General features: G+C 34.8%; 1 protein-coding gene across 16 annotated transcripts in view; it reads right to left on the bottom strand.

Moving 5' to 3' along the window:
- PTPRM (protein tyrosine phosphatase receptor type M) overlaps nucleotides 1-27,753 on the bottom strand; it is a 477,367-nt gene that overhangs the window by 61,154 nt on the left and 388,460 nt on the right. For all 16 annotated transcript variants that reach the window (XM_087707256.1, XM_087707257.1, XM_087707258.1 and 13 more), the window contains 3 exons: nucleotides 25,595-25,782; nucleotides 4,061-4,148; nucleotides 1,268-1,344 (listed from right to left, as the gene is read on the bottom strand). In XM_087707256.1, the coding sequence (XP_087563382.1) occupies nucleotides 1,268-1,344; nucleotides 4,061-4,148; nucleotides 25,595-25,782 (353 nt within the window). The remainder of the gene's footprint in view (nucleotides 1-1,267; nucleotides 1,345-4,060; nucleotides 4,149-25,594; nucleotides 25,783-27,753) is intronic.

Genomic DNA, 27,753 nt, shown 5'->3' with positions numbered 1-27,753 from the left:
GAAAATGGAAATCTTGTTTGCAAAAGTCTTGTGGATGAGTAACAATACTCAGGTACAAATGCAATGGTGATTGGTAAGCAATGGTGCAAACTGATTATGAATTAATCTGCTATGAGTGAACTTGTAGCAATTTCTTAAAGTATGTATCCAACATAAACAATAATGTTGAGACTGTTTAATTAAAAGTGAAATAACTCCTTCTAATATAACATCAATATTCAGAAATATATAGCACGTACCAAAAATCAAACCCCATAGGCCATTCACAATGTTTTATTAATTATTTTTTTTCAGATAAAATCTTACTGTACTAAATGCTTAAAGTTCATAGGTCTTTGTGGTGTGATTGTGGTACAACCTGTATATATTATACTCATGTGTATGTTAAGGTAGCATGAAAGTGTCAATTTTAGAAAAATGATAAGGTTTTATACCATTAAGGTATAAAAAGTCAAGGTAAAATATAAATTCAGATTATTACATTTTGGAACAATACATTATATGCAAAAAATATTTGAATCACTTTGTAGGCTGGGACTTAAAATGGCATTGTTGCTTAATATTCACGCCTACTTTTATTTCATTGAGTCCCTCCACCTACTGTCTCTTAAAGAATTTATTCTAATGTAAAACATTAAGTTAACATGATGGAGGATGAACAAAGAAGCAATCTTAAATAATTAATCAATATACATATTTAATGAGATGTCTTGTTTGCATCAGAAGTTCTGGTTAACAGATGCAGATCCCATTCTGAAGGTTGCTTAAAAGTAGATGGATGATTGCAAGCTGCTGCATTAAAAATTATGGAGTTTGATTATGTCAATCCTGCAAACAGCTTCTTTTTAAAATGGGAATTACTATATTCCAAACTTTGACGAAAAATTATAATTAATGGGACATATAAAACTTAGGAGAAAAAGTAGCCAGATAAAATTATTGGGAACTTTTTATTCCATAATAACAGTGGTGGGTTTCCATTTTTTTTTACTACCAGTTTGCTCATGCATGTCACTCTTCTGCACATGAGCAGAAGTCTCCTGGTGGATGGGAGGAGCCTCCTGCTACCGCCATCACTAACAGTTCACCCGATCCGTGCCGAACCGGGAGCAACCCACAGCTGCATAATGCAACTTTAGGAAATAAACAATTTAATTTTCATATGAGCAAATCTTTGGTAGTTCTATATATATTATCTAGTTTTAAAAAGGCATAAAACAAATAATATTTGAACAAGTAGTTATATTTGTTATAATAGTATACTTACATCAATATAATTTCCATTGATATAGTCTGAGTTTAAATCCCCTTCGACAGGCTGCAGTCTCACTCGAGAATGATCATCTAAAAAATCCGACAAAAATAAATTAAATAATTTGTATTCTGCTCAGTAGTCATAAAATAACACTGATTAGTTATATTTGTATTGGAAGGAATACCAACTTACTTGTAAATATATATTTTGATCCCTAATACTACCATTAGTTTCAAAAGGCTGGTTTTGCTTTTAACAGATCTTAGACTGAACTGCTAAGTTAATTGTTATTCTTACTATTTCCCCCCTCATCTTTGTGGATCACAGCATTTCTTTCATTGCAATATCTCACGAAGATGTTTTGAGAGTTTCTTGAATTAGTACTCTACTTGTATATACCACATAAATATTGGTTTATTAGAAAAAAGATGGGATATCTATGGGCGGCATACAAATAAATTAAATCTTAAATCTTAATCTTATGGAACAAAATAGGAAACAGAGAATAATAAATGATATTGCTAGGGACATGGCTGTCTGTTCCTGAAATGATATGTTAGTCAAGTTCTTCACATAAAGTATAAAAGATGCAGATAGTGTCCTATTTTTTCATTCTTTAAATCTTGTTTTCTTTGGGAATTTTGAAAAAGGAAAAATTGCATTGAAAAATATAGCCTAAATTGAAATGTATATAGAAATGAATGACAAATACAGACAAAAATTCAGGCAGTTGCCAGTTGTTTTATCTTTCAAAGTATGCTTCCCAACTTCCATTTTGTCACATTTATGTGTTGATAGTTAGTTAGTTTAGACAGACAGACAGACAGACTTTATATACCCACATTCCAAAAGGCAAATTCAGGAATTAATAACACCTGGTTAAATTTATTTGCTATCTCATATTGTCTTTGTGTATATATGTATATTCTTTAAATAGTCACCCTACTAATTGCAAACAGTTAGTTTCTTCAATTTATAAGGAATAAAAAGTCCATGATTTATGTAATTCATTTAAAGTGAATTAATATAGTGATTTTTATTTGATTAAGCAATCTTATAATCCTGCAGCAATTAAATGCATAATTAATGATATATTGCCAAAGAAAAACATACTTACTTTCCTGTTAGTCCATTGATTTAGTATTATGACATTTCATTCTTGCTTACATATAATTCATAATTCTATCAACTCATATCAAATTCCCTTTCAGTTGTATTTTACACATGGTAAGGGAGTGACATAAATCTAAAAGCAGTTTTTGATTGTTTAGATGAAAATGTGTTGGTGAGTTAGTGAAGGATATAAAAGGGATGACAGGTTCTGAATGTGGGATAAACCATTTTTGGTATTACCAAAGACCTTGGGAAAAAAGAAAAGAAGTTCAAAAAACCCCCAAACAAACAAACAGTGAAAGTGGAATGACTGCAAGAAGAAAAAGCATGAATCCAATTTTAAAAAGTATTAGAAGAGAGATTAGCTTCCCAACAGAGTGAACAGACAGTAGTTATAAGGAAATATGGAAGCAGCTTGAAATACAGTGAAAAGTTATGTTACAAACTCACAGAAGTATGTGAATTACATTAATGGGAAGTATGATATAGTTTGTTTTGTGGACAAATTGAAAGAGACTGAAAGTATAAGAGAATGGTTGCTGCAAGAAATGAAGAGAGAAATATATTGTACAATGTTTATAGAGAAAACAGATATTGTAGTTCTATAAAAGGAGCCCAACGAGGCCAAGGAATGGTTAAAAGAGGCAGAGAAAATGCAAAGTAATGTTGATGGCGTCTCCAGCATAGTGAATGGAATTAGAAATAAAAATAATGAAATGATCTAAGATGAAACTGAAGTGAAGGAGTGTTGGAGAGAGCATTTACAGGACTGGATTATTGGATGCTCACTTGCGCGAGCAGAGGGCTCCTCTGCTCATGCTCAAATGTCCAGACGCCTTCCGCTCAAGCACTCACCGCTTGCATGAGTAGACCTTTGCATGGGAGCACAAATGCCTGCCACTTGCATGAGTGTAGCTTCATGTATGAGTGCAAACACCCTTCACTCATGTTCTAAATGGACCTGTGTGGTGCATGGGCACCTGCCACTCACATGCCACCCCCTGCCACCAAGCTGGAAAGGTTGGGGACCACTGGAGTGCAGGCTATAGCAATGAACAACATTTAGGAAGTGCAGTTCAACTGGTAGATGTGTTGACCGATTTTATTTGCGTACTAGAGTAATTAAGAAATGCTGAATGAAAGAAGCGTTATTGTGCTGATTTAGTAAATGTTCATATTGTTCAGGACTTAGGCAAGAAGTTCCCTTAGTTGTTTAGTGTATTTATGGGAAAAAAGGATAAGGGATGCCTACAATAACATTACAGCATATTGGTGAGGGGCATGTTTCTATGTGTATTACAGTAAGCAGATCATTTCCATGTTATTGGCAGATAACCCAAAATATCTGTACAAATATAAAGATAATTATATGATACAACAGAAGTAGCCATCATACACTTCATATAGTAAATGTTGTTTTATCTTCCTATTTTATCCACATATCCTTTCAGAGCTAGGCTCAAGAGACAATGCTACTCACTGAGTGCCACAGTTGACATCAGTGTTCTAGCCACAAACATTTGTTAATTCCTTTATTTTGCTGTTTTTTGAACTCTTACACATTCATTCATTCATTCTAATAAGTAGAGCTCCTTTTTTTACTCCATATACATAGTGCTACATATCAGTGGGCAGTGTTGTCAGTTACTAAAAGGAGTTTGCACAGTAGTACATTATACTGCCAACACTTACATGCAATGATATTCCCATATCTATTCTTCATGCGGTTCTCATCTTTTTTAGCAGAGTCCCATGGTGCAGACTGTCCTTCAAAGAAACTCTGTTTAAAAAAAAAAGGCAGGGGAAGGAATGGCACATTAAGGGAAAGAATGTGCAGCAACGTTACGGAGAAACTCACACAAAAATGTAAATTATTAGGTGATAGACTATTAGAATTTAGAAACTATCATAACATAAAATATTAATTAGAGATATGCTCCTATAAAAATGATTTGGAAGAAGTGCTCCCAATCATCCAAAAGACAACAACTCTCTCCAATTTATTAAAACAGTCCTTTTCTTTTCATTTTTCTGTGTGAGCCTGATAAGAGCAGTCATTTCATTCAAGTTAATAGGGCTCTTAAGAGAGCTCACACAGAAATCTAAGAACAAGAGCAGTTGCTTTAATAAACAATTGAGAAGTGCTGTGTTCACAGTGTCACAAAAATACTTGAATGACTTTTTAGGTGTGCATAGCCCTAATATGTTAAATCTCTCTCCTTGACAAATACAATCTTCATAAACCTTCAAGCAGAGACAACAGAAGCAAAGGCAGATAGATTGATTTAGGAATGTTGAATATTTACAAAATCATCATGAACAAAAGAGACGGAATTAGTGAGATCAATTATATAACAGCTTGTAAAATAAGCATCCTCAACCTGTTGCCTTTGAGATAAATTGAATTATAAAAGCTCAGCCTACTGTTATTGTTTAATATTATTTTTGTATGTGGTTAAATTGTATGTTCTAAGCAACCCACAGCCAATGTGGGAACGGATACTCTCTCTATGTGAGAGAAGATGCATTTATTCTTCATGGTATAATTTTCATCTCCCTTCCCATACCCTGAAGATCTTTAACTTTGCAGAATTCTGGGGCTTTGATGCAGTATTTCTATTCCTGCTCTTAAGGATGACTTCCTTTCAGGTACTTTGGTCATCAATCATGGCCTCCTTTGGGTGGTTCTGCCAAATGAAGTTAGGTAGAAGTCTATCAGAGAGAAAGCTATTTCTAGGACTTCTGGTCAAACTCTTTTTCTCTAATCTTTCTACGGCTGCTTATCTGCTCCCTATATGTTTCTCAGAAATCTAAGATATTGATTTTCTTCCAGGTTTTTGATTTTATTTAAATGCCTGTATTATCTTGCAATTTTGACTATAGAAATCTATATTTCATCTCCTGTTTTCTTATACATTTATTAGTTTTAGATTAAAGGGTTAGTTTTATTCTTCTAATAAGTTTATAATTTACCCTAGGGACTCTTATGATTGGGCAGATTTTCAATACACAATAATACAAATATAACCATATGTCCTGAAGTGCTGCTTAAAATTGTCTTAAATAAAGCATACACAAATGAGGCAGGCCTGTTATGTGTGACCTCTAATACATTTACATAATTGCAGTTCCATTATTAAATATTCCTTTACAAAGAAAACTGACTTTTTTATCATTTTGTATACTTATGCTTTCATTCCAAAGAACTGTTCTAGATTTAAAACACTTTGCATTCAACATCTCTTATAAATGCTTATAGGTATAAATCCTTTTTGAATATTCCAGAAATGGGGAAGGGGGGAACACCTATGCAAAATCTACTTGATCCTGAAGGTTTCCATACCAATTCAGAGTTCATTAGTGATTTGGCACAGTCTTCATATGGAAGAGCAATTGTTATCTTTTTTTGTTTATATCCCATTTTTAATTGGATGAACATATTGACCTGAGGAAGCAAATGCTTTCAAATAAAAAATGCCCCCTTCTTACCAATATCATTAAATGGAATGTGCTAGCCTTTTTTACCCAGCACTAGGATTCATAAAAATATTGAATGTCAAGAGGAAGACAGATTAAATCAAGTTGGTTTAAACTTAGCAATTATGACCCGTAAGCAAAGTTGCTCTCTGATGGAAGTGGAAGCACTTTGCTTCTTTATTAAGCAAACAACTCATTAACAACAATTAATTGTGAAATTTGTTTTAAAGGAAAAATAATAATAGGGAGATATCAGCTTTTTTACAGGTAGAAGTTGTAAACTGCTTCATAACAGCATTAGGTGTATTTCATGATTTGATATGCCTAAAATTGCTGCCTGTATGCCACTGCATATAAAAGAAACAAAATGCACATGGTAGTGGGTACTGTTCAAATGTGCTATTATCTGCTTATCTGATGTGCTATAAATTTATACTTTCTCTTTCAAGAAAAAAAATAAATTGTGATCGAATCTTGTTCATTTAAAAATTAACATTCTAAGTGAGGAGTGTCAAACTCGTGTTGTCACATGATGCATCATGACTTTTTCCCAATTCATTAAACCAGGTGTGGCTAGTGCGTGATGCACCTAGGCCAAGCATTTGACACCCCTGCTCTAAGCCATAGTACAAAGTATATTTTAACTGTAAATTTCTTGTTACTTAGATAACAAGATCTGTTTATTTGATATTTTAAATGTCAGTTCTATTGCCATAATTCCATCCATCTAACCATACAAACACACACGCACACGTGTGTGTGTGTGTGTGTGTGTATGTGTATTCAAGTTACCCTTGAATTTTGGTAACTTCATGAATGGGTCCATGCAGTTCATTTGGCAGCAGATCAGAAGTGGCGTGCTTGACTTCTTCAGTTATATTTTTAAACTACCCTGTGCAAGGTTGAGAAACAGTGACAAGCTGTCACCCATGTGGCCTTTGTGTACAAGGGAGGATTCCACCCTTAGATATCCCTACTCCTAATCCAATGTATTAACCATACTGGTTTTCCTAATCAATAACACACAATAATATATGAAATCAGCTCGTTGTCACCTAAATAATATGAATAAATAAAATCACTGGACAGGTTCTTTTAGGCACAATTGCTGAGTAAATCACAGCAAGGCTGGCACCACAGGATATTATTTACAAACTACTCAATGCGGCTTTCACTTTATTCAAGGTTATTAACCACAGAATCATACCTTTCTGGGGGGAAAATGCAGCTTGCTCTAACAATCAGAATAAGTGAGGGGCAGTGCTGACTCCCTTTTTTGATGAAAGGAGAGGCTGAATTTACACAGCATGCTCAACTGAGCTAAAATAGATTTAAACAGTTTGTAAATCAGGGTGGTGGAAATACAGCCACTTATACTAGCACGTTGGGTATGAGCCAGATAGCTGCATTAAGACATGTTACGGTTTGTTTATATAGGTGTAGTATATTAAGTGAATGAATACAGCAATTGGGATTTGTTACATCGAGGTCAATGTTTCTGCATGCTTTGAACTCGATCACTGTGTCTTTTCTCTGAAATTTCTCAAAAGAGCATTCTCTAATTCTCTGCCTAGAGCTTTCTAGAATATCTTGTCCCGATTTAATTCATTTCCCTATCAATCCTTTATGTGTCCAAACACCATCATGGACTCTGACATAAAGTAAAGAAATAATGTCCATATGTAGGTGCTGACTCATTAGAAGATTGCTACTATCTGGTTTATGTATGCAACCATTTAGGTCAAGTCAGGGGTGATACTCAGCAGGACCATTTACTGCATGATAAAAAATCAACCTTGGTTTTTATTATGCAATTAAGAAATACTATCCATCGTTGTATCACTGCCGCTTGTTTATATTTATAAAATCGAGTTCATAAAGTTTAACTTCAAACTTTTCTTACTTTTTCTTTGCTTCTAATCTTAATTCCACTTTTCCACACTTCTCTCCAGGAGCAAGATGCATTCACAATGCAGTTAAAAAACTTTTTAAAAATGCCTTGACTGTTGTTTAAATACGTGCCATATTCTAAAATGGTGGAAAGAGTACCAATTCTGCAGATACATATAGTGGAGAAAACATATTAGCTAAAGAGGAACACAAGAGATACATAAAATATTTGATTCCTCGACTTACTATTAAAGAAAATAAAAGAGGTATGCACTAAATAAAAAACATGTTTTGCTTTATGTATAGACATAATGCATGGTAGTTTAAAGTTTGAGAGGTCCTAATCTGGCCAAAGAAAAAGCTGGACTATTTAGATTTTTGCTGGGATAAATCTGCAGAAGTTTTAAAGAACAAGTAGGGCAAAAATGATGCACCTTTTTTGTTTCTCTTTTATTCCTCTGCATAGTTTCTGTGCCAGACCACCTGTCAATTTTCCTAGTGCCTTTCTTCTTACCTTCTGTAAGCCACTGTGATGCTTGAATTTGAGTTGCATACCAATGTAGCCTGCCACCCCATCCTTTCTGCCTCTTTTTTCCTACTGCCACCCTGAAAGCACCAATCAACCTACCTAATTAACCCAATCAACCACTTAAATATGAGCCATTAATTTGCTACAGCTGCAAAAAAAGTAAATGCAGTTCTTGACTGCATTAACAGAGGGATAAAATCAAGATCATGTGAGGTGTTAGTACTACTTTATAATGCCTTGGTAAGACCACACTTGAAAAACTGCATCCAGTTTTGATCACCATGGTTCAAAAATACGTTGATACTCTAGAAAGAGTGCAGAGAGGAGCAACAAAAATGATTAGGGGACTGGGGGCTGAAACATGTGAAGAACAGTTGTAGGAGCTGAATATGTCTAGTCTGATGAAAAGAAAGGCTAGGGTGAGTCCAGATAACAATCTTCCGATATCTAAGAGGCTGTCACAAAAAAGAGAGAGTCAATCTATTCTCCAAAGTACCTGAAAGCAGGACAAGAAGTAATGGATGGACAGAAATCCAATCTAGAACTAAGGAGAAATTTCCTGACAGTGAGAACAATTAATCAGTGGAATGGCTTGCCTTCAGAAGTTGTGAGCACCCCATCGTTAGAGGTTTTGAAGAAAAGATTGGATAGCCATTTGTCCAGAATGATATAGGGTTTCCTGCTTGAACAGGTAGTTGACTAGACGACTTTCAAGGTCGCTTCCAATTCTGTTATTCTGAGACTGTAGTTCCAAGTAGTTCCAGCCAAATAACCAAAGAGAAACTGGGAAAGGCAGAGTAATCCCAACACATTTGCGCAGACTGCATAAGGACACTTATTTATTATTTATTTATTTTCTTTCATAAGTTCAATATGATATATAAACTTTTTACTTGTGATTTCTGAAAAGTTTTGTCCTTAAATTAAAAAACTTGAATAGCAAAAAATAGTCTTCCCTATTTAATTAGAATTACTACAAAAAGGAAACTTAATAGAATTCTAGCACCTTTTCTTCCTTTTAAATTCAAGATAGGTTTTTTAAGAAGCATAATTTTTATATGGAACTTATTTTTCATTTATCTGAAGAATATACTAGGAACGACGATTACAATTCTAATTTAGCAATATACTTCTTGGCAAAGTAATTAGCTATAACTTTAAATAATGTGTCTTCAAAATTTATCTCTAAGACAATGAATAGAATGGCTAGATATGATTTTATAATTCTCCTCTTATAGAAATCCCTTAGGTACAATATGTACATTTATAGTGTAATTAATGTACAGAGTATATTATTTCCAACTTGTGTAGCAAAATGTAGGCTTGTTTGTTTCTCTTATGAAATAAAAATGCTACCAGGAGAGTTTAAACAAATGCTTGCTTTGCAATATACGTTGCCTTTTCACAAATAAATTCCATTTTCTATTCTTTATAGCCTGTAATTAAAGTGTTGTTCCTGACTATATCTCATATATTCTACAGCAAGTCAGTGAACCTTGGAAACACCCATAATAGAGGAAAGTCTATAATATTACACCATAAAATGAAAGCTCTCCATGAATATCAACTACTTTGCATTTTCAAAACTATCTCCGAATGCAACGCATAAGGAAATGAAACATCCCAATAGACGAGCATATTTTTTGTGTGTGCAAGATACATGCCTGGAGAATCAATAACCTCCTCCAGATTACCCTGCTCTTTCCTCATCAATTTTCTCAGGATATAATTACACATCTCAACTGTACCACCCAGGACACTACAATTACAAAATAATACCAAGATATTTAAAGCTAGAGGTACCATTTCCCATGAACAGATATATTATTAGCTAGAAGAGTACATATGTCAGAATTATATACTGTATCAGGTATTGAGGTCTTTCATGCAGTATAGAAACAATTTTCAAAGACAATTCACTTGTATAAGCCACAACTAAAATTACAGGTGAATATAGACTGGGTATTACATAACAAATTGTCCTAATTATTCTCAATATTTTATTTATCAAAATGCAAATAAAACCCTAAATTCCAAGGAGGGACTTTTAGCTCATTCAGATTTTAGATAAAAACCCATCTATAGTTTCTTATTCAATACACCAGCTTAAGAATGCTTCAAACAAAATGTAATAGAGATTGTATTCCAATTCTTGTTTCTCTAAGCAGATCAAAGAGCAGCAGAATTCTGAGAACTGCTGAACTAGAAAGGCAGTAACCTGAACCAAAACAGCACACAGTGATGCTACTACAGAGGCATAGACTTTGTTTAATAAGATTCCTTACAATGTGAATCGTGCACTCGACTTGCAAGTGTGGAGACAAGCAGGTACAAAGTGTATAATTACTGAAAGCAAATTGATGAGATTGATTCTAGTTCCACCAAAACATCGCAGGATGTGCTTTACCATCTCTGCTTTTTTCCTCATTATATAGTAACACTACTAAACCCAGCACACGCTTGTATTAGATTTATTTTCTAATATTTCTAGCATTTATACGAAGCCTAGAGGTATGCTTGAAAATGGCAGTAGTGCAGAATGCTAATATTTTATTCTGGAACATGACTGGTTATCAGTTAATTTTTGTTAATTAAAAGCATTTTTTATTAGTAGATCAAGTTGTATGGGCACCACCAATATAGTTAATGGTGTTTTTATTGATGTTCTAAAGAATTTGAGAGGCTTATTTATTAGTTGATCCAAAAATATTCCCTGTGAACAATTTTGGCTGGGGAAAATTTGGCAATTTGATATTGTTTTGCTTGTTTAGGAAACATTATTTTTATTTTTAATTCATTTTGATTGTCTTCAGTAACACACTCTTTCAATAATAAATCTTATGGTCATGCAGTACTATGAGATTTATGCTTTTTTATCACTTTATGCTTTCCTGGTCACATCACACTTGGAATATTGTGTCCAGTGCTGCTTGTCACAAGACATGAAGGACATGGAGAAAAACCCAGAAATAGCAATAGGGATGCTGAAAATCTGGGAGATTAAATCCCATGGAGAACAATTAAAGGAAGTGAGTATGTTTACTCTAATGAAGAGAAGGTTAATGTGAAATATGACATCACTTTTCAAATATGTGAAGGACTGCTATATGGAAAAGGGTGGGGATTTATTTTCTATAGGTTCGAAGGGTAGGGCAAGAATGAGTGGATGTTTTACAGATGGAGGTCCAAACTTGAAATAAGGAAGAATTTCCTGCTTGTGATAGCTATGAAGCAGTGGAACAAACTGCCTCCTGGACTCATACGATTCCAGTCCTAGAAGTTTATCTGGCATGGTATCAGGAGTCCTTGATCATTTACCTGCAATGTTATTAGGAGATCCCCCTTGAGTAGGTAGTTGCAGTTAAAGTCCTCTAAGCTACTTTCCGACCCTATGTTTCTATGAAGATTAAGCAGAGTTTATTTTTTATTCTAAAAACATCATTCTTATGTGAAGATTAAATAAAGATACATGTAGGAAATCATCATCATCAATTTATATCTTGCCTTTCTATCCAGAAATATGAAAAGAATGCACTAGAATAGGAAGCAATACTCTACAATTTTGTTGCAGGACTCTCATATAGCAATGAACCTGAACTTGCTGAATACAGTACTGATTTCCATTATTTGATATTCTGTTTGGCAGTGCAAATGAATTCCCCTCTGTTAAAATTTTACAGCATATCCAATGCATTAAATCATATTTGGCTCAAGCACTATATTAACCCCAGTATCAGTCTCTGCTGGAGGATTGCAAATAATGAAGAATCCCAAGCCGGCTTCCTTGATAATCCATGGTAATAGTAAATCACCACGACTATTTTATATTTAATTTCTTGGCTGAGTTTGTCCAAGGCTTAGCTGTTTGTCCTCCTTATGTCTTCCTTTGCTAGATTAAGGAGCTTTCTAATACACCGGGCTTTGTCTGAAATAAATTGCTTCGTACGTTATCACAAGTCCTCTGATATATTAATCAGAGTGCAAGTCTATTTTGAAATTCCTCTTTTCTCAAAACTGGGTTGATCCAGGGACGTGTATAAATATCACATAGATGTGGTGCCCAGTGGAGAGTTATGGATAGAGGGATCAAGAGAAAAATGAGCTAGAAATATGAGGTAAAAAGAGTGAATTCTAACAAGAATATTTTAAAATCCATGACAACTATGCCTATCAATGTGAATTATATTGTATATAATTATTCACATTAATTTAAATTCAAATATATTCATGTGCCTGTGACAGGAATGACTTGTTAAGCTTAAAAATATGTTCAAATACATCATCCAAGCAAAATTTTCTTCCAAATAGCCATTTGGTGACATGGTTCACTTGTCTTTGCTAGTTTTCAGCTGCTGCTTGACTTCATTTCTTTCCTTCATGGAAAGCTTAGAAATATTTGGAATACTGCTTCAAATGCACATAGTGCTTTTAGTTCTAGGGCAGCGATGGTGAACCTTTTTTGGCTTGTGTATCATAAGGGGGGAGCGCAGGGGGGTAGTGTGCAGGCATGCTGCACCCATAATGCAATGCGCGACCTCCCCCAGTGCGCATGAGAGGTACTCCCCCATTTATTGCATGCTTTTTTCACCCTCCCCAGGCTCCAGAGGCTTTATAGGAGCCTGGGGAGGGTGAAAACAGCCTCCCCGCCCCCTGGAGTCCCTCCGGAGGCTTCAGAGGGCATAGAAGGAGCCTACGAGCAAACCAGAAGTGACGTTGGATCGGTTTAAGCCCTCCGGAGGCTTCCCTGAAGCCTCCGGATGGCTTAAACCAACTCTACAAGCAAACCGGTTGCTCGTAGGGTTGTTTTTAGTCCTCCGGAGGCTTCAGGGAAGCCTCCTAAAGTTCCCTGAAGCCTCTGGAGGGCTTAAACTGACCCTACAAGCAAACCGGAAGTCCATCCCCGAACTTCCGGTTTGCCCATAGGGCTGTTTTTTTGCGCTCTGGAGGCTTCAGGGAAGCCCCTGAAGCCTCCGGAGGGCCTCCAGGGGGAGGGGCAGGAGAGGCTCTTTTCACCCTCCCCAGGCTCCTATAAAGCCTCTGGAGCCAACTCAGCTGGCCAGCGTGCGCATGTGCGCTGGCCAGCCAATAGGGCAATGCCTCACATGCCCTAACAAATAGCTCCATGTGCCACCTGTGCGCATGTGCGCTGGCCAGCCAACAGGGCAACGCCTCACATGCCCTAACAAATAGCTCCATGTGCCACCGGTTCGCCATTCCGGTTCTAGGTCACTATCTGTACATTAGAGGGTGAGATTGGCTGAGACTCTTCAAGGCCTATGTCTCTAAGATCACCTGAATGGTTATTTTTCCAGGTGATGATTTCAGAAAGTCTACTGGGACCTGTGTAAAGATTTTTTAAAAATCTTTATAAGTACTGTTCCTTCTTTAGGATTTTTATTTTTCATTCTGGACTTCTGGGGGAGCAATAGCAGAATGAGCATGGCTTCACAAAAGCAGAAACAACTATGACAGAAATAGAGTTTGCTCCTTAGAATTTTTCTCGAGATCAAGAAGAGGACAAGGATGGCCTACAGGTTTGCTGTAGAATCTCCTTCTGAAGAGACCATAAAACAATGAATTCCAGCGTGTTGAGAGCTCTGGGAACACAGAGAATAGTCATCCTGCCTAAGCCATAACTTGTCACCTTTGAAAGAGCTGTTGGTTTGCCTACTTCCTCTCTTAACTGTCTTAGGAACATACTTATTATTGATTTCTTTGAAGTTAAGAAGGGCAAACTTTACTACATTGCTGGAAAGCCTTCTACCCTGGATGTGTTCTTCTAGAGTTCCAATGTAAGTTTAAGGATTAAAATGAAAAGCTTTATGTTGTGGAAAACAGCAAAAGTTGAATAAGAAAGTGGATTTTAGAAAGTTAATAGGCTAGATAGACTTGAAAGAATATTTCCTGTGAGGTGTTTAAAAATTATATATGTATGTATGTATGTATGTATGTATATGTGTGTATATGTGTGTATATGTGTGTGTGTGTGTGTGTATGTATGTATGTATGTGTGTGTGTGTGTATATATATATATATATATATATATATATATATATATATATATATATATATATATATATATATATATATATATATATATATATATATATATATATATATATATATATATATATATATATATATATATATATATATATATTGTATATATATATTGAAATTAACTGTAAGAAATCCTCCCATGGGAAAATTTTGTTGATTGGGAAATAAACAGATGATAAGAGGGGACTTGATATTTGACTAGAGGAAACCGGAGAGAACAAAAAATTACTTTTAAAAGGGAGTAATTGGTAAAGCCATTAATAAAATGGAGCAATACTATTTGACTGAAAAAGAAATCAAGGCTGTTTGGGAACAATATACACAAAGATTACTTATGAGAATGTTTGATGCAATAATAGAGGATATAGAAGAACAACAGATTGTTAGATAAAACAGGCACTGAAACTGATTCAAAGATGGATTTGCAGATCAGTGGTGGGTTGCAGACGGTACGCCCCGGTACGGGCATAACGGTGCCTGCCGGGAACACCGAGTACCATTCTGGTATGGTGTTCCGGAGGGCCCACCATCCTGCCCGCCTTACCTGTATTTGAGCTCTTGGGCGCTTCTGCGCACACAGCGTATGACTCCTGCGCAATGCTCCACCGAGGAGCTGGAGCATCGCGGAGGCAGAGCGTCGCAGGAAGTAAGGATTTCAATCCCGAGTTACAAAAAAATGCTGGATTATAGAAAAAAAATGTTTGGATCTGCAGATAGTCTTTAGTAATGCCAGTGTACAAGTGTGATATGAAAAAAGATGTCCAAAAAGATTTGCAAATCAAACCAGCTAATGTCTTAAAAATTAAAGGGAACATACAAATAATAAATCAGAAGAGTGACTTGGAATTCCTTCATATTTCAGACTTACAAAAGGAATGTGTAAAATCAAGGAAACTCTGAGAGGAGACAAACATTATTTGATGGCATGAAAGATTAAGTTTTTAAAGAGAAAGCCAAAGTTTTACAAAATGAATCTGTTTGATCAAGGTTTACACACACACACACTGTGGTTTCTGTTAGCTGTTAATGAGATACTTTTTTGACCAGGACTGAATAACGGGGCTCTAAAGATCTGTTTATAAATGGGAAAAGATGTATTTTGCTTTATTTCTTAAAGAAAGCAATAAGTTTGGATTTAAAAAATGGACGTTTTTGATTAAGATTAAAATATGCATGTTAATATCTTTGGCAACTGTTAGTAGTTCTTTATTGATTAGGGTTGAATAATGACGTTTTGTAATTGTATTACTGATAAGAAAGAAGTTATGGGAAGAAGAAATATTTTTTTTGAAAAAACCTGAAATATTAGAGAAAGTGTAAATTATTCAAATTATTTATATTTGTCTGGAGGAAATCTATATTATATATATATATATATATATATATATATATATATATATATATATATATATATATATATATATATATATATATATATAATGTATATGTATATTTTTATTAGTTTATATGTTTTTTAATCTTAGTATTTGTATACTTTAATTATTGCTAAAAAGATAATTCTGAATTCTGAAAGATAGTTATCATACATACGCTTGATGCATATACATATCAAATTTATTTTAAAAATTTTAGAATTTAAATTTAAACCATTAAATTTTTAATTTTTACTTTGACTTTGTAAATGTAATAATAACTCTGTGAGAAACTTTGGTACCCTGTGATCATAAGCAAACAGTATTTTGTTAATAGAATTATCAACATTTTGTTGATAATTTCATATGCTTTGAAAGAAATTTTATTGAATTCAATGGTAAGTTGTTTAACTGCTTTGAGGTAACACATAACAGCAGTTTTGGAGAGCAATATTGTTTAAAGTCTAGAATTTTTAGATTTTTTAAAAAACACCCCTTAGCTAAGGAGCAGCTAATTAATCTAAAAATATGTTTCAGAATTGAAATGTTCTTTCACAAGTCTTTTAATAACAGGAGAAGAAAGTAAAGAGGCTCTATAACAAAATTAATTTGGCAAATAAAAAAACCCTCTAATAAATTGTCTTTATCTACTGTAAGCTAAAAATAGGACCTGTCTTATTGTGTTGGTATAGTGTTGGTCATAAATTTCAAGGCAGTTTCATGAAATCTCCAAGAAAGGAAAAATGAGGTATACTCTGTAATTCTATTCTGTACCTTCTTCAGTCTTATTAAAAGCAGTTCATATCTATTTCTTTCTAATGCTTTCTTGATTTTTATCTTTCTATCACTGTTGCTTGTTATTCTCTAGTCTGATCGTTCACAGTTACATTAACACAGACAGACAAATGATCACATATACATATATTTCCGATGGGGACAAAGGATTTTTCAGGGAACTACGATGATACTATATAGATAGTTCTTGATAATACAACAGTAATTAGGAGCAGAATTTCCATCACTAAATAATCCAATCATTTACCGTGACAGCATTGTTTAATGACAGCAATCCCTGCAGACCTGGTTGCTGTTATTAATTAAATCCCATGTTTGTTAGCATGGCAACTTTTTTCTGGCTTACCACAACCAGGTTATTGGGGAAACTGGAAGGAAGTTGCAAGTAAGGAGGCAGGTGGCTGCAGCTGGGTGGAAGAAGATGTGAGAGGGTGAAGAAGAGTGAAAGGAGGCATATCGGGGATTGTGGAGGGTGTCTGGGAGTACAAGAAAAGCATGCCGGATGTGTGTATCAAAGGTTATGGAGGATGCTCAAGGATACAAGGAAGGAAAGGTGGTTGAGGATAGTGTGTGATGTGGTACAGGACAATGCAACGGAGGGACAGGGAGGAACAGGAGTGTGTGCAAGGTGTGAAGGATGCATGAGGGTATGAGACACATGACAAGAGTTGGGGAGGGTGTATGTGGGTGCAAGAAAGGCATGGCGAGGATTGAGGAGGATGCACAAGGGTGGAAGAAAAGCATGGTGAGACTAGAGAGATCTATGAGGAAGGCACAATGAGGGTCAAGGAGCTGTACAATGCTGCAAGGGAGGCCTAGTGAGAGAATACACCTTGGTGTGTGTGTGAAAATACATGAATGACAGGAAAAGTGCAGTGGGGCTCGGGGAGGGTGCACAAGTGTAAGAGAGCTAGGTCAGCAACTTGAGTGGCAGGATGAGCACACAAGGATTAGAGAAGGGTGCACAGGTGGAAGAATGCTATGTCGGCAAATTGCAACCTTCCTTGCCAGTTTCCCTATTGACTTTCTGGGAAACTGGCAGGGAAAGTTGCAAATAGATTATCATTGCAACTGGTCAAAAGTGTGAGCTGAATGCCAAGTGCCCAGATTATGATCATTGCTGAAGAAATGATTGTAAATTGAGGGCTATCTATTAATTGTATCAACTAAATAGCAAGCTAGGAATGATAATCATCTTCCTCTTAGAATGTTTCCCAGCTACCTGATTTTCCAGAAACATTATGTTTCTTCTCTTAATAGCTAAAATTCTGCTTATCCTGAGTGAGAGGGAGGGAGGAAATGACTCCTGTTCTTTTCAAGAGAGCCATCTACACCAATCATAGTAGAGTAGGTTTTTTCATTTTCAAAGCTTTGTCTTTAAATTGTGTTGCAGGCCAATTCTCATGGGCTGGGACGTGATGATAGTTTGTCTCCTTGTGGTGCACCCGGGTTGACACGATAGTGTGAACCAAATGACTAGCAACAATCGGCATCTAGACTACACTGAAAAATTGGCAGTTGGCAGTCAGATGTCTTCGTAGAACTCCTGGCTCTCTAAATACATGGGAACGTGTAAACAAAACGGATCTTCTAAAGCCCCAAGAGTGAAAGAGCACTCAACGACCATCAAGAAAGTGCTCTCAGCCTTTCGACGGCTGGTTCCATCACACTCTGAATTCACCCACCCTGGACATTAACATCTGAACCACTATAAGTCCATGTATTTGCTGTATGCTAAATAAATAAATAAATCTCATGGGCTTTCTGGGGGAAACAAGTTTAAACAAAGTTGTCAGGTTCCTTGATCATGATGCTGTCCTACAACAAAGGGTTCTTGTGAAGAAATGAAGTAGTGACAGATCTGGTGTATTCATAAATCCAAGCAGACAATTAATATTTTTAATCTTATCAACTTTATAATCTTATATCAACTTTATCTGAATCTATCCTGGGGAATTATGAGGACAAGAACTGAATCATATTCAGCTGACACTTACTCAGAGGCAACTGCTGACTCTAGCAAGTCAGAGCTGTTTTCACAGTTTTAAACATAAGGAGAAAAGCATATTGGCTTAATCCAACATTCTATCCATCCAAGTGTCACTTCAATAATATTTTTAAACCACTGATTTGGCATAGATTTGGCATGAATATGTGAGTGATGGCTTTGCAAAAGCAAAGAAGTATAACAAAAACTCATATAGACACACAAACACATCCAGAGACAGAATGCATGTGTTAATGAATATTATCTTAGTGGGGAGAAAGAACACAAAATAACTTAAAAGTTATTTCAGGGCATTTATAAACATTTAAAATGTCTTTAATATAGGAATTAGTAAAACTCTCACTCTTATAGATATCAGATAATATTTTATTCTTTTGCTAGCTTCTTTACTTATTTTGGTCTGTGTCCGACTTGGTCTATTCAAATATTATTCCCTCCATCATCCTCAAGTGTGACACATTTTTAACCTTCATTTCTACTAGCCAGGGAAGTTTTGTAATATTTAACATGTATGCTTTTAAATGGAAGACAATATTGCATAACTCTAGGTGTTCAACTATAAAGTGGATTCAGATTAACAATTAGGTGAGCCATTTTAAATATAACTCCATTTATTTAAAAATATTCAGGTGTTAACTGGCTAATAGACCACCCATATTAATTGTATTCATCTATTCCAAATTCTATTTCTAGTGTAAAATTATAATTCAATATATAACTACAGTATTCTTCTCAAACTAGAAAGGCTAGAAAGCATGAGACTGGGAGTTCTAGTCCTACTAAAATCATGCAAGCCAGTTGGGTGACTTTGGGCCAGTCACTCTCTCTCAGCCCAACCCACCACATAGGATTGTTGTTACTGTAGGGAAAATAGGAGGAGGAAGATGTGTTGGATGTTTGCTGCCCCAACTTATTTGTTAAAATAATAAAGGCAGGGTATAAAAAAAACCCCAACCAAACAAATAAAATCAATTAGTTTTTATAATCCTGTCAGCTTCTCATGGGTAAGCCTAGAATTAGAAACATCATGGTCAATGATTCAAATATGAACCTCTTTTTTAAACATGTTTATTGACAGATTAAGGAAACCTCAATGGGAATGATTAAAAGACACAACTCTCCAATAAAATGCTTATAGTTAAGACTAAGGGAACTATTTGGACAGAATTCTGGCAATTGTTATGTCTAAAATATAAGCCCCAGTGGATACTTCTGGATGGGAGAAATAGTACCTACCTCTTCCTTGCTCTTGCAACAGACTGGCATTGTCCCAAAGTATTTGTTTCTTATTAGCCAGAGCTAGTTCTCACAAATATCTTGTTAAAGCATTACATTCTAAAGTGAACTTAGCATTCCAGATAAGTAAGATACACTATATTGCCAAAAGTATTCGCTCACCTGCTTTTACTCGCATATGAACTTATTGTGACATCCCATTCCTAATCCATAGGGTTCAATATGACGTTGGTCCACCCATTGCAACTGTAACAGCTTCAACTCTTCTGGGAAGACTGTCCACAAGGTTTCGGAGTGTTTTTATGGGAATTTTTGACCATTCTTCCAGAAGAGCATTTGTGAGGTCACACACTGATGTTGGACGAGTTTACGTGGCCTATCGCTTTGTGGCTGAGTTGCTGTCATTCCCAAACACTTCCACGTTCTTATAATACAGCTGACAGTTGATTGTGGAATATTTAGGAGCGAGGAAATTTTACGATTTGTTGCACAGGTGGCATCCTATCACAGTTCCACGCTGGAATTCACTGAGCTCCTGAAAGCAACCCATTCTTTCACAAATGTTTGTAAAAATAGTCTGCATGCCTAGGTACTTGATTTTATACACCTGTGGCCATAGAAGTGATTGGAACACCTGATTCTGATTATTTGGATGGGTGAGCGAATACTTTTGGCAATATAGTGTAGAAATAAAGGGCAACACCTAATTTCAAATATTATTTTCATAAACGCAGCCTATTTTTTTGCTGCATGATGAACACTTCAACTGATTGTACTCTATAATAGACAAAGCATCTCTCACACTTTATCTCTGCACTGAGTTCTGAAGTACATTGTACAAATTTCATCATTTATTTCAAAATCAGTGCCCTAGATTTGCTACCTTACCTTGTCTATCAAGCTCACTGGGAACTGTACTTCTTTTTCCGGATGCATGTATGAATGGACTGGACTTTCTGAGTTCAGTTTGCCTTCTTTCTCATATGAACTTTCCTACCGATTAGGGATATTAAGTTTATCTGAAGCTATGTTGTACTAGGACACTGTTTTAAGTAATGTTTTTAATAATGCTTTTAAAACAAGCCTTTAGTGCCCTCTGAGCTTGGCTGTATAATTGCAGGCTTTTCATTACCCAATGAAATGGGTAATGTCATAATGTTACCTAGTTGGGTAATGAAAAATCTACAAGCAAACAACCACCCTCACAGAGCACCAAGGATTCGAGGTTTAATTGTGGTTATTAAGTGATAACTGCAGTATTGTAAGTTCCCTATACTCACAACAGAAAATCCTCTGAAAAACAAGTACCTTTCTTTAGTAAGAATTTAGTGAGTATATAGACTGAAATAAATATTAGATTTGTTTTAAAAAAATGTTTCTTAAGTTTTATATATTTTTGAAACATAATCAACCTTTTAAGGGGAAACTATTATACAGGAACACTAGAATGAAGTTGAAATAAAACAGATGAACTCTAGCTAATTTTATTTAACTGCTAAAGTATTTGAAAACTTTTTATCTAGTGAAAAAGCAATATTATAATTATAAAAATGGTAAGAAAAATATCTAATTAATTGTAGATAATTTAAAATGGCCACCAAAGTTATAGGAGTATTCCTGAATGTCACATTTGAAAAAGAAATCTGATATAAAATTTAATATATGTGCAAACTAGTTATGGACTATAATTCTTCCAATGGGCTTCTAAAACATTTAAAATTCAGATTTTAAAAAAATATATAAACCTTTAACATTTAAGTCATGGATGTTTGTTAAATAAGAATAAATTTCTTATTGACTAGGTAAGAATATACTTTTTCATTTTAATTTGTTTTCATATTGTGCTGATTAGTCTTCTTGATACTCATACATTAATTTGATGTTAATAATTATTTGAAGTCTTCAAATGAAGTAAATCATTCAAGTATGTAGGATTAAATTAACATTATTCTGAGAATATGTTCTTAATTTATTTAATTTTATAATGCTTGTAAATCTCTTATCTACTTATTTAGTGCTTTAATTTTTCTTCTTGTTCCTTGACTCTGCTTTTTTGCTTTCTAAATGTTTAATAAATATTTTAAAAATCAGTATAAAATGTAGACCAGGCATTTGTAATAATAAGAGCAATTTGCATAATTTATTAGTAAAGAAATGTATGCTTAATTGTTTTAAGGGATATAAAATCTGTGCTACTTTTTTTTTAACAGTAACAAAATATACATAGAACCTTTTAGATGTATTATCTATGAAAAATTCAGCATCCAGTTAATTACACATATATTTTAGACTAACCTTTTTTATTCTACATTTTTCTATTACTTATTATCTCCGTTCTTATATTCTATATTAGGAGTCTCCAAACTTGGCAATTTTAAGACTTGCAGATTTCAATTCCCAGAATTCCTCAGCCACCCATCTTACGGTGTTGGCAAACAATATTCAAAATGGTAAACTAAAATGGTAAACTCTAAAACTAGGAGAGTTACTTCCAAGTCTAATTTCAGGCATGAAAACCTACTGGGTGACTTAAGGTCAGTCAGCATCATCATGTCCAATCTAATTTCTAGAGTTGTGGGGGAAAATTAGATGAGGAAAGATATCCTGCCTCCAGTAAGATATAAATTCAATGAATGTATGAATAAATAAATAAATAAATACAGAATATTTATCGCATATTTATAGCAGAAGCATATCACTTCTGTCAGCTCAAGGGCTACATCACATTTTCCATGATATATCAAGGGCAGGATCTGTATTCTGAGGAATTTTAAAATGGAAACATGAGTAAAATGTAAACTATTGCAAATCTCTGGTTTGCAATGCTGTAGAAATGTAAACAACTGATCAATCACTCAATATAGTGCTTTAAGCCTATGCAAACCTGAAAGCAGTTATTTGACTGCTTAACCCTCACCCCCTGCCCTCAAACTCCAAAGAAAATGAAAAATAAAGGTCCAAAATGTTTGGCGCATTTACTCTAGGGTAGTTCTAAGATGTTGGCCATTTTTATTATCTACCCACCTGGTTTATATCCTAAATATTTAGCCGCTCTTTCTGAATAAACATTGAAAAGAAATTGTTTTAAAGATCCAGGCAGAATCTAATTCAATTTATAAAATAACAATGGTAAACTCTAAAACTATAAAATAACAATACCATCAATAAATCTTTACTTTATATCATTATTTATGTTCAGGATGCAACTTGATAACTAGTTAATATAATTAACTCCATTAGTGCTCAACTTATGACCATAATTGATCTCATAACTATGGCCATAAGTCATGCCATCATTAAATGGGTCACATGGCACCTGATTTTACAACTTTTTTGAGAAGACTATTAAGCAAATACGAAGGTTTCAATAGCAATAGCAATAGCAATATAGCAGTAGACTTATATACCGCTTCATAGGGCTTTCAGCCCTCTCTAAGCGGTTTACAGAGAGTCAGCATATTGCCCCCAACAATCTGGGTCCTCATTTTACCCACCTCAGAAGGATGGAAGGCTGAGTCAACCCTGAGCCGGTGAGATTTGAACCGCTGAACTGCTGATCTAGCAGTAGCCTGCAGTGCTGCATTTAACCACTGCGCCACCTTGGCTCTAGTTTATACCTCAATTTTTAAGGAAATCTATTGTCCTCACTGGATGTTTTTTTCCAGAAATTGGAAGAAAATATTAATTTCTGGCAAAAAAAGGAGTCCCGATGGATTTTACTTCACTAATCATTGCCAACTGCAGAAGGCAGTGCTCACCTCTGTCTCAAGGCCATTGAGCCAGTTACTGTTCAAAGACATTTCCACAGTGATGTGGCTAGCATGACATCATGGAGCACTGTTAATTTCTGACCAAATTGATTGTAAACTGTGCTCACAGGACCACAGCAAACTGCAAATGACTGTAAATGCAGGCTGGTCGTTGAGATCCCAAAATGTGATTGCATGACTACAGGGATTGGGTGGCTGGATCTACAAATCCAGATTGTAAGTCGCTCTGGGGAGGACCATCGTAACTCAAATAGTTGCTGAGTGACTAGTTGTTAAGTCGAGGTCTACTGTATTGTTTTTCTTGTCCATTTTTCACTAGTTCATCCAATTATGCCTTGAAGATAACTTACAAATTAATACTCTACAAGGTTATTTTGAGGCAATCTCCAGAGTTCAGAGAAAATAACTTCTAAGTAAGCATGCATAAGATTTCCAGCTTTTTATATTTGCAATTCACCCAATTTAATTCTAGTAAAATTAAAATTATTATTCTAGAGTTGCTTTGCCTGTATGTCAGAAAAGTGTTTAGGATGGGGAAAACTAAGATCGACAAACTCTCCTGCAGGATGGTGAATGGTTTCTCTGCATGGTTACTTATGGAAACCTAATTCAATGTAATATGATATTGAGTATAAACTGAGTAGGCAATGAAAAAATATGTCATTTGAATATCAAGTTAAATATAATAACATCAAATTAGATGTATTTTTTATCTCTGTCAGTTGGCATTTATCCAGGAAAAGGCAATAACTCCTAAAATACTTCAGGATATGCTGATAACTAATATTCCTACTAATGAGTCTAGTTTAAGAATAGGAACAGACCCTTTCCAGGTAAGGAAAGGTCAGGAGATAGCTCACTGCTGCTCCAAAAATCTACTCCTCAGACCCACTAGTCTGAGAAGCATGAAGAACTTTCAGTCTTGTGGATCTGAGAAATAGACTTTTGGAGTAGCATTGTCTGTGGAGGTAGCATAGTCTGTAAAAAGATATTAGATTTGCAAAAGTTCCCATTTGGAAGACAATTACTTCAAAGTTAAAGAGAGATCTTTGATGCAGCAGAGCTATCTAGCCATCAAGCAAATGATCCTTTATCCTCAAATTAAAGAAAAGAGCAAAGGAATAATTTAAAGGATTTAAAAATAATAAAAGGTAAAAAATTAGCCAAGAATTAAAATAAGAAAGTTTAAAATGGACTACTTAAATTTTAATTTGCTTTAAAAAGTATTTTTAAAACAAGTAAACGAGTAACATCTCTGTGGGAAGGAATTTTATTACTACTAATTGGACACAATGACTAGACAACTTTGCAAAATAAAAGATAAGGGAAATTTGCTAATCACCATCTGATTACAGAATTGTGTAATGAATGGGACTAAAGACTAAAGAAAGGAGGGAGTCACTTTCTTAAATATCTTTTTCCTTTTTCTATTTTCTGTACTTTTTATTTTTTCATTATATTTATACCTTTTATTTTTGTTTTTATTTTTCATCTTAATCTTATTTTGTATTGCATGTTGCTATTGTTAGTCTTTAGTAAACATTATTTTAAATAGTTATGAACATTCAAATAAGCATGCTTACACTAGTAAGGACATCTGTTAGAATGATTGAAAGGAAAGAATCCTGCTAACTTCTTTTCCTTCTCCTTAAAGAAAATTGACCTCCATTCAAAGAAAAAGAAAGAGATTTTCCAGGACATAGAATATCCCAAGAATCCTATTGCTTAATGTCAAAGGCTCCTAGAGTAGTCACCTTGCACAATGTAGCACCTCCTCCATGGGGCCTAGAAGCAGACCATCATTCCCCTTTATGAAGCTTTATGGAAGGAGCACATGGCTATAGACTAAATTAAAATGATCTTTTCAAACTTTGCATAGAGCTCATGTTTTGTTTGTTGACTTCCATCTGTTAGCTTCTGCAGGAAACAAATTGGAAATAATACATATACCTTTATGTTCCTTACTGTCTTCTCTTCATCATTACATCATTCAATCTAAATGACTTGTCAGGGAATTTATCTGCAATTTTTAAAAAAGCTGGAAGAAGAGCAACATAGCACAGTATGTGTTGTATGGAGTTGACTTACCTCATATTCTTCTTTGAATCCATAGCCTTCTGCACATTTCATCTGAGTGATATGTTGCAATAAATCTGCAACACGAATGGCTGGATGAAGCTGGCCTGTCTGATATGGCACATCTACAGGGTCTCGTTTTTTGTAGGTATGTGACTGGACCAGGCTACTTGTGTCACTTCCGACTGTATGAGTTTCATCTAGGGAAAGAAGATGCAATAAAGTATCGGACTACTTCCAGTTGACATATTAAGTTAACGATACATTTTGAACCTGGCTTTTAACACCATCATCATCTTTCATTGTCTAGGTGGGCTAAATTGTAACTACTGTGTAGTTTTTTCATGGAGAGATCACAAGGTATTGGGAAGAGACAGAGGTCTATTAGTTTACAATAAAAATATGTAGACCATATTTTATTATTTTATTTGCTCATTTACACCTATCAGTAAACTGGGAAATTTATTTTTTGAGGATACTGATTTCTAAATAGTTCAGAAATTTCAGACTGAAACTTCATCAAGTCCTAGTCTAATAAGTAATTAAATATTTACTGGAGGAGGATACTATTTATTATTTTTCACAATATTTCTGGACTCATGTTAGTGGAAAGCAAAATGTTTAAAAATGCATAAAATGATATGGGTTGTTAAGTAAGAGAAAAATGGAAATGGAGATTGGATACATTAGGAAAGAAAATATATAGAATAACTATGAGGAACCTTTTGATTGGAGATAATGCTTGACTGAAATTAGCATGCTGCAAATTTAGATAAATATATGACAAGGTCTATCACATCAAGCATGAAATGTTATATGTCATCTTACATGCAGGGCAACATACAACATGACCCCACTGGACTGATCCAAACGGATGTGAAGCAAATCATCTCCCACCCTCCGCAGCATTGATGGGGCAATGGGAAACTTACCATTTATTGGCACTTTAAAGAAGATACATATCAGGAAAAAAAGAGAAGGAGGAGAAGAAAAAAGGAAACAGGCCATAAGCAACAGTACTACAATAATAATTGCAAGGTATTTTTATGGTTGTAAACCTTCAGTTTAGTTTCCTGTCAGACAAACTGAATATTTTATTAACATAAAGGGCTGAACAACCAGAAAAATGTTCTTTTTCTTTTACTGAATCATGTTGGTGCCTTAATTTAACGTGACAAGAAAAGAACACCCTCAAGTGAGAATGAAATGTTTTTGTTTTTCTCTCATTGTAAAAAATTACCTTCGCAAAGCTATTTATTAAAAATTAAAATAAACAAGTGTATCGCCTTCTAAAATTATGGGCTACTTGTAAATTCTTAAGTAGGGTCATTTTATTACATGGGACAAAAGCAGATTAAATGACAGCCTATATGTGGTTTGCTGACTGGAACATTAAGGCCGGATAGGTGATGCAGGTTTTTACAGACTTGACCTTCTATATGAAAAAAATACCCACTATTGTTTGTGTTTTAATGATCCCTATAAATTTTAAATTATGTGACAAAACAGAGAGACAGATTTTGAAATCTTTTGGCTATAAGAGTTGTGTCTAATGTAACATTTTCTAGATGTTGAATGGCTCTTCTAAGAACTACAGTTCTAACACTTCTGATGGTGACAGAGTGAGAAGATAATATGAGAACAGAACACCCTCACTTAGCACCTCCTTATGGGTCATCAGTATAAAGCTCCTCTCAATATTCATGAACCAGTATTTGTAGTGATTATTTATTACTAACAACAGATTGATAGCCCTGACCCATATTCAAAGAATCCTTTAACTCACTGGGAAAAACTAGAGAGGTATACAGACCTCTGAATATTCACCAGTGGGATACATTATTTATCTATCTATCTTACATTACTAGACTAAATGGTATATGAAAGGGACAGTTGAAAGACATGATTTTCACTGTTCTTATCTAGTAGATCTTAACCTATAGCTCCACAGCAATATAATTTTCAGAGATTGGTTTTAATCCTAACTTCTCTTGTTTTGAACTGGACATATTTGATTTTAATAAAATGTGGCTTTCTCTTTTCTCCATAGTCCATCTTTTAAAAATCAGCTTTTCCTTTGGAATCTGAATTTTGAATGAATTTTAGAAGTTGCATTAAATAAATGGAGGAATTGGTGGAAATTCCCCCTTCATTTGTGAATGAAGAAAGAA

This window comes from Thamnophis sirtalis, unplaced genomic scaffold (genome assembly GCF_051295495.1).
Source record: "Thamnophis sirtalis isolate CommonGarterSnake01/CBP01778 unplaced genomic scaffold, rThaSir2_p1.2 scaffold_2, whole genome shotgun sequence".
In the NCBI taxonomy this organism is placed as follows: domain Eukaryota; kingdom Metazoa; phylum Chordata; class Lepidosauria; order Squamata; family Natricidae; genus Thamnophis; species Thamnophis sirtalis.
This window is presented reverse-complemented; position numbering and strand designations above follow the sequence as displayed.